At 38.9% G+C, this 7,819-nt stretch overlaps 2 protein-coding genes across 3 annotated transcripts in view; both read right to left on the minus strand.

Moving 5' to 3' along the window:
• Positions 1-7,819, minus strand: part of LOC110055031 (methionine aminopeptidase 1D, mitochondrial-like) — a 28,374-nt gene that overhangs the window by 17,827 nt on the left and 2,728 nt on the right. The window lies entirely within an intron of this gene.
• On the minus strand, positions 140-7,096 carry LOC110055021 (uncharacterized). Of its 2 annotated transcripts, XM_020761400.2 has the most exons (9): positions 6,875-7,096; positions 6,495-6,645; positions 5,918-5,983; positions 5,633-5,796; positions 4,567-4,861; positions 3,676-3,808; positions 2,295-2,368; positions 1,764-1,795; positions 140-507 (listed from the first exon to the last, which is right to left on the minus strand). In XM_020761400.2, the coding sequence occupies exons 1-9, from the start codon at positions 7,013-7,015 to the stop codon at positions 454-456; spliced, it is 1,110 nt and encodes a 369-aa protein (XP_020617059.2). In that variant the 5' UTR covers positions 7,016-7,096; the 3' UTR covers positions 140-453. The 2 variants fall into 2 exon arrangements, with proteins under 2 accessions (XP_020617059.2, XP_020617060.2); XM_020761401.2 differs by lacking the exon at positions 2,295-2,368.

Genomic DNA, 7,819 nt, shown 5'->3' on the forward strand with positions numbered 1-7,819 from the left:
TCTCTAACATCCCAATGCTTAAGGTGCGGGATTTAACATACAGTAAAGCTTTCCATGCCCGGATTGAGAAGCAAGTTAAAAAAAATACATTCTTATGACTCTCAAGGCAAATCATTACACTCGCATAACACTAGCAACATTATGCGAAACGTCTGAAGTAAATTTATTACACAAAATCTCTCAACGTTCAATTCTTTACACCAAAAATATTTTCCATTTACAAAATTTAGCCTCGACAAATTATATACACGGCAATTGAACTGTACATAAATAAATACTTTGAATTGAATTCTCCTTAATAAATATCATTTTATACGACTGTCATACGCACTGACTATTTGAGTTGTCGTTGTTTTGACACACAAATCCTCCACATCTCCATGTGCACAGACTGTCTTGATAACGCCAGCGTCAATCAAGCCACTCTTGACATGCTTGGAAAGCTGCACATCTTTAACTTTCTTCAAGAATGATGTTTGTCAGATTAGCCAGAGGAGCGCGTTTCTTCTACAAAGCAAAGTAAACTGTTGAGGCCAGTCAAAGTTCCGAGGTAACGTAACTGTCATATCTCCCTTTGGAGTAGAGCGGGTTTTCAATTGAGTGTCGCAAAACCAAAACCAACCCAGTTACTTACTTTCTTTACTTACGACTACTCAGCCGCCACAACCCCTAACATAAACCGTAGTAAAACCAAAACCATCGTAACTGCCTGATTACTTTCGACACTCAATTGATAATTGCTCTATTCGTAGAGTTAACGATTTATTACACGGTCGATAGGGCAGATAACTAAAGTTAACCAATCAGAATGCCCTATTCAGTATTGTTGATCAATATTTTCTAAGTACTAGACAGGGTAATGCTCAAGCTTGTCTTGTGTGCTCGGAACTCTGTGGAGGTTAGTTTGAACAATTATCCACCGAAGTGGGGTTGAATAGTGGCGTGGTAGATATACACCACTTGCACATACCACAACAAGCTGAATGACTAGCGGACCAAAAATTAGTAGAACGATCGGAAATTTAACTCTTGAAATGTCATTTTGTCTCTTCGGCTGCTCGTAAGTGAATAGTACTTGCTAGTCACTTCTGAGCTACGTACTAACAACAGTGTAACAAGACATATTTATTGTTTAAAAGAGCTCAGTCATGGTATTTTTAGTTATTATGGCCACCTACAAAATAACCTATAAATTGAAGGAAACCTGGAAATAGTAGTTTACTAAGATAGAAAAACGCAAAGAAGATAACAATAAACCATAAAGGAACAAGGATGGTTAGGGAGGGAGAAGATTAACACGGATTGCAAACGATGAATTTGAAAAATTTAGGCGAAAGTTTTCAAGACGCGCAAACCGTGAAATTCCGCTTATTTGAAAGGCTTTTCAAAATTAAGAAGAATGGCATTTTTCTTTTTGAAATATCTTTTTTCTTTCTAGAGATATTTACGTTTTTATATTATGCAAATGAGGAAAGTGTCGACGTCATAAATAGTCCCACTAAATTTGTAAAATACTGAACCAAGAATATCTCTAGAAATATTGGAGAGCTGTTCTTCAAACATGGCACTAGAAATGTACATCACAATTGAAACATAATATGAACAGCACATCAGATTTTAATACCGATACACACACTATGCCATGGTTTACGCATTTTCTCTAATAAAGGAAAGAGCTAACAAATTTTTCCGAAAAAAAAACCTCGTTTGGAAGTCAACAAATCAACAACAATTAATTGTGAAAGTAATATATCTGCACTTACTGTGTTTCCCATTGCAGGCAAACTTTTCTTCCCTAAAAGAAATGAAATTAAGATACTTCCGGGTACAAGTAGCTGTTATACCTTTCTGGGGTTAAGAATCACTAAAGGTTGTGTTCTCTCAGCCGTTTTGGTCAGAAATAAGGTATCGATTTTGGCCATTTTGGTCTCAAATAGAGTATGGGTTTTTGCATTCTTGTCTTGAATTTGTTTTATTTTTAGAAGCTACTTTTTCATCATTAGCGATAAGACCATCGACATAAGCCCATCACATTGGCCTGAACTAGGTAGCTAATTATAAGGCAGATTTGAAACAGGGTATTTATTTAAGGGTCAGGTCTTGAATGGGGTATCAAATTTTTGGTCAGGTCATAAATAGGGTGGGGAAAAACACAGATTTAGGTCCCAAATAGAGCAAGGGTATTGGAAAGCAGGCCGCACACCCCCATATGATTTTTCAGGGAGTACCCCCCAGGGGTGGATTAACAATGCAATAAAATCATAAAATGAAGATCAAAACCAAGATGGACTCACTTTTTCGATTGCTTGTCAGGGATTCTTCGCCAAACAATGTGCTGTCAGTAAATGGGTCCCCTCTACGCAGTTTGCTATTGAAATAGAACACACAATGTGTAGTAGGAGAACTCATCATCAAACATTTACACAACAAAGTTAACTTCTGACTCATTTGAGGTAAACAAATTACATTTGATAAAATCTTTGAAAACCCTTCATGATCCTGGCAAGAAGTCAAAAGATCCTTGGAGATTCCAAAGATTCTACGCTAGGATCTTTGGATCATGGGTACTTAATCCATGGTCAAGTGTCGATTGATACCCTTGATTGGCCCTCAGTCCACATCTCAGTCATCACTCGATTCACATATCAATCAACACTTGATCGACATCTTGATTGACACTCAATTGACATCACTGACTGTCAATCGAGTGTTGATCGAGGGTTGGTCTAGTGTTGACCAAGTATCGATCAAGATGTCAATTGAGATGTCGATCAAGGGTATCAACCAACACTCGAGAGCAGATGCCTTTAGTACACATGATCTGGATCTTTGAGGATTTTGGTCAAGATCCCTGATAAGATCCTCAACAATCCTTGAAATTCCTTGAGAGACTCTCAAAAATGACACATATTGAGACTAGAGTGGGGCTTTGGGTAAAACTGCTGATTTAAGTGTCAAAAATTGTTGTTTTTAGTATGGAGCAGTTAATATTTTTTAGGGAATTTTTATTCTGTAATACTTAAGGAAGATAGGTAGCTAGTTGATTATCATAAATAGACTGATGAAAAAACCATGTATAAAGTTATTGTATTGTATTGTACCAGATCGGACCACCCCCCCCCCCCAAGGGGGGTACTCCTAGAAAAATTGGGTGGGTGTGTACGACCCACTTCCCAAAACCCTTACCCTAGTTTAAGACCAAATTCTACAATTTTTCCTACCCTATTTATGACCTGACCAAACCTTTGATACCCTACTTAAGACCTGACCATAAGTCAATACCCTGTTTCAGAACTGCCTTGTAATAATTAGTTCCCTAGTTCAGACCGATGTTTAAGGCAACGTTTGTACATTAGTTAGGATAGCTTCTTCTGAAAAACATATACCAAATTGAAGACTAGAATGAAAAAACTACACCCTATTTGATACGAAAATGGCCAAAATCAATACCTTATTTCCAACCAAAGTGTCTAAAAACCATACCCTTTGGGGTTGCTCATACCTCTATACTCCATGCAAGGGAGTACCCCACGGGGGATCAACCCTCTCAAAAAGAGTTAATACTCCATTTAGCATGCAGATTTATACATGTGGACCACCTGAATGTGAAACTGTATTGAATAACTTTAAGAGGAACAACATTTCACAGAGCTGGGAACAAGAGCTGTATCATACCTGCGAAGGCCTGGTTCCACATAACTGACAGCTGTGCAACTTTTTCTCTTTGCACGTTGACTAGCTCGTTGAGACCGGTTGCCTTCCATTGCTTTTATGTCATTGTTCACCTTCACATCAATGGCTTTTTGTTCTAAATTTAAAAGCAAGAGTGACCACACTTCAGCAGTGAAAAAGATGATAGATATAATGAATAAAATCTTATGCACCACACTGGCTGGAGTTTCATTACGGGTCGGGCACCAGGCAAATTGACCGGCTGTGCGGACAATTTTGCCTGGCTGGTTTGACCATCTAGTGGAAAGTTTTTCTGACAAAGAAGTTCAGTTTTTACAGTTTTGCCCACCTGTGAAAACCAGCTACCCTCCTGCTGGAAATGTTAATGAAATCTCTGAACTGGTTCCAGTGTCCATATTAATGCAGTAAAATTATAAAGGATTATACAGGTTGGGATTTCAGAATGCGGCCATTGGCTGTATGAAAGGGGTAGCCAGGTTAACAGGGTTTTCCTATAAAAAAATCTATGGGTGTTTCACTGCGACAAAACATAATAAACTGGCCATAATAACGAGGTGACCGTAAAGTGGGATTCCACTGTTAATGAAATGTTAATGAAAACCCTGTACTGGTTCAAGGAGTTAGGTAACTGGCCATGGTAGCCCTTAATCCTTAATAAGTGTTAATCTAAAAATGCTTCTATCTTAAAAGCTTATAATGCCTTCTGCGAAAGACTTAAGGTGAACAGTACTTTTTCTGTCCTTGACAGACAATACCCAAAAAAGAAACATGTTTCATCAACAATGCAATGCAAAATAATGGCTAAAGCCATTTGCATGCACTGCACTGCATGCACTGCAGGCCAAGAACACTGGATAATCATTTTACACTGACCCTTGTTCAAGTTGTTCATTATAGTGTCATTGATCTCAATGATAACTGATTGACTTGCTGTGATCTCCATTGCCGATGGCTCATCTGGGGGAGGGGTGGTGCATACAGCATTGGATGCAGGATCTACATATGGGGACACATTGTTGTAGACTAAATGAGGGGATGTGTCTTTCTGCACTTTATTTGGAGTGAGGTAGGACGTGACGAGGTGTAATGCATCTGCCAAAGAGTTGGAGCCTTGAAGGAACTGGTCACAAGTCTGATTCAGGAGCTTGTAGACATCTTGGAATACAGCCTGCACGAACAAAAAAAGGGTAAAGATAAAGTCTGAATACGAGCCAAGTGGCTCATCAGGCTTACCCTGGCTTTAGTAGCATGAAGCGACTAGTAGTATTTCTACTCCCCCCTGGATGGAATGCTAACTAGTCCATTGCAGGGTTACCCTCAGCAATAAATTTGCCCGTACCAATTTATACACCTGGGTGGAGAGAGGCACTGTAAGAGTAAAGTGTCTTGCCCAAAAACACAACACAATGTCCAGACCGCTTGCTCCGAGGTCAAGCACACTAACCATGAGGCCACCACCCCTCCCACTACAAACAAAAACTACATATTAATTTAATATTAATTTTAAATAGAAATGATTAACAGTTATCCTGAAAATTCTCACAGAATATTTCTTGACACTTAGTCAATGAGACCATGTGCTAAGTTAACTATTTAAAATAAACAAATATGCAACTCATTTTGCTCCACAGGACAAAAGAACTGTTTTTGTCATTCAAATAATATTGTCAATGAAATATTATCAGATTTTTTCACAGCTAAAGAAACTGTGATTACACAGTGCTTTACCTGAAAATTATATTACAATATTACAGGAAATCTCTTCTAAACAGATAATTTACACTAACAAACAGCATCACAAGTTCATAATCTGGTGAATATTCAAAACAATGTGAGATACGCGCATAGTTACCAGTAGCTATTTCCAACCAAGACTATGTTAACGCCCATGCATGAACTAAGCCAATTAATGGATTAACTTACATTTCCGAGCTCTCACCTGAACTGTCTTTGACCCATTATTTGCTGAGAGCTGCTCTACTGACTGCAATTGACTCTCTAATTTACTGGTTTTCTCCACAAATGACTGATGGCTGTCATAGAATTGCTTCCTCAGCTGAACATTTTCATGCCGAGCTAAGCGAAGTTCAAGTTGCGCATCCTCTGAAACCAAAATTAACATAAGTTATTATTTTTTTTAGAATCTATCAGAGAATTGTCAATGTCTTAACAGGTCTCAAAATTTAGGAAAGAGAGAACAATCTCGCAAACAACAAAGCTATACCTAGAGCTGCCGCAAGAACTCTGTTATTGTCCCTAAGGGTGTTGTAGACAGATCTCTTGGCCACATCTGTGAAGATAATAATATTATTAGTGGGCCATCATTCCGTATTCCTTAAGGTCATAGGAGGCAGAGCAGGGGGTTCCACACAAAAATGGGGGGGGGGGGGGTGTTCAGCCCCCCCACATTTCAGAGCAGAAAATATTGCTAACTAAAAACTAAGACTAAAAGCCTATCTTAGATGCACCATGAAGACCCCCGCCCCCATGTTTCAAATGGTCCGCCACCCCTGAAGGTAGTTTTCATCATAATTTTTTTCAGCCAGTTTATTTGTTTGTTGAGTCTTTACTGCTACGCAAAAACTGTTTGGGGAGGTACATGCCTCACACATCAAAAAGGAAATCAGAGAATCAGCTTTTCAAATGTGGTACTGACAGGGCTTAGCGGGGTCATCATTGGTCATGATCATGGTGTTAAGGGTATGAATTCCCTTGGGGAATGAGTAAGCTTTATGTTTGAAATCTGTTGAGTGCCGAGTGCAATCCAACCAACTATTTGGGTCAATCTGATTCTAAGGCACCTGTTCCCTGCTCTTTTGGCTTCTTAGAACGAGATGAATTTTCATCTGTAGGTAAACACGAGTCTACATCCATGCTCTCTTCCTCTCGTGTAACGGCCATTTCTTTGCCAGACGTCCTTTCGGGTTTCAAAGTCACACTCAGTCTTCGCGTCTAGACCGTAAGGAAAATTACATTAAACGATTTAGAGCATCTCGTAACTGGGAGATAAAAAAATCAAACCAAGCCCATGGTAAAACTATTTTATTTATAATTAGCTTGTAATCTTTAGTTCAATTGCTGTACGCTAAGCTTTATAATTTATAATTTGTTGAAATTTAAGCTCATTACGAAGCAATTGATCAGAAAAGAAATAAAAAACGTTAAATGTATAAGAACATACCTTGGACTTTCTCCTTCTTTTTTTGTTTTCCTGGCTTGCTCTCCTTTCCCTCATTGTGAAAACAAAATAATCCTTTGAACTTGAATAGTCTATTGTAGCTAACTTTCCCAAAGTTTTGAAAACAGCGCCTGACTGCGCCATTTCACACTTGGTAGCCTCGCCAGCCGCTCACCTACGCTTACTTCCGCTCAAACCGGAAGTATAATGGACAGAAAATGAAAAGTACGTAGCACAGGTGGGGTAAAGAGTTCTACTCACAGGGAATAATCCCTCTCGTTGTCTCAAGTATCTCCCATAAATCATTACACTGATGCAATGTTATGGCGCAGGGAACAATCATTCCGCATGAAAAAACGTGACGTTTCGAACGGAAAAAGCGGGTCCGCTAAGCATACATATTAGGCTGTGAGCCCAAATGTGGAGGAATGAGGTAACGTTTATGTCAGTAACACTGCAATGCGCCATAAATTTGGCAAGTGTCTCAATCTTACCATCGTTTTTCCTTCAAATCTCTTTTTATTGGTCAAGAGCGTAAGCGCACAAGAAGCCTGAGCACTACTGAGGCTTTTCGACATTAACGGGGAGGGAAAAAGAAGGAAGTCCTGATAGTCAAGATAGCCTACAAGTCTCTTTCTTTTTTGGTTTCTTGTAATTCAATTACGGATTTCAGCTCCTAACGGTAGAATGCGTAAATCATTGTTTAGGCACCAATGGAAAACGATCACATAGTTCAGTTTTCCTTGCTAATTGATTGACTCAACCTGCTACCAGTGTGTCGCGTTGTTTTTCTTCTAGACGAATTCAGCGATCTTTGACTGGCTTTTGTTTGACGCTACCCCAGTGGCGTTAGTGAGAAAAAATATTGTAAAACTCTTCTGTCTTATACCTTGATTGTTTTCATTTTGAAACTTTATTTCTTTGCGTGATGGCTGACTTCAAAAACCA

The sequence above is a fragment of the Orbicella faveolata genome, unplaced genomic scaffold, assembly GCF_042242905.1.
Source record: "Orbicella faveolata isolate gen_17 unplaced genomic scaffold, um_ofav_v1 contig_13, whole genome shotgun sequence".
NCBI classification, from domain to species: domain Eukaryota; kingdom Metazoa; phylum Cnidaria; class Anthozoa; order Scleractinia; family Merulinidae; genus Orbicella; species Orbicella faveolata.

Excerpts from the sequence above, each read along its gene's own strand:
- LOC110055021 (XM_020761400.2), bottom strand. The coding sequence starts at position 7,015 with ATGGCGCAGTCAGGCGCTGTTTTCAAAACTTTGGGAAAGTTAGCTACA. Across the intron at positions 5,797-5,917 it reads AGTTCTTGCGGCAGCTCTAG|AGGATGCGCAACTTGAACTT; the intron begins GTATAGCTTTGT and ends TTTTGGTTTCAG. Across the intron at positions 2,369-3,675 it reads GTGGAACCAGGCCTTCGCAG|CAAACTGCGTAGAGGGGACC; the intron begins GTATGATACAGC and ends CTATTTCAATAG.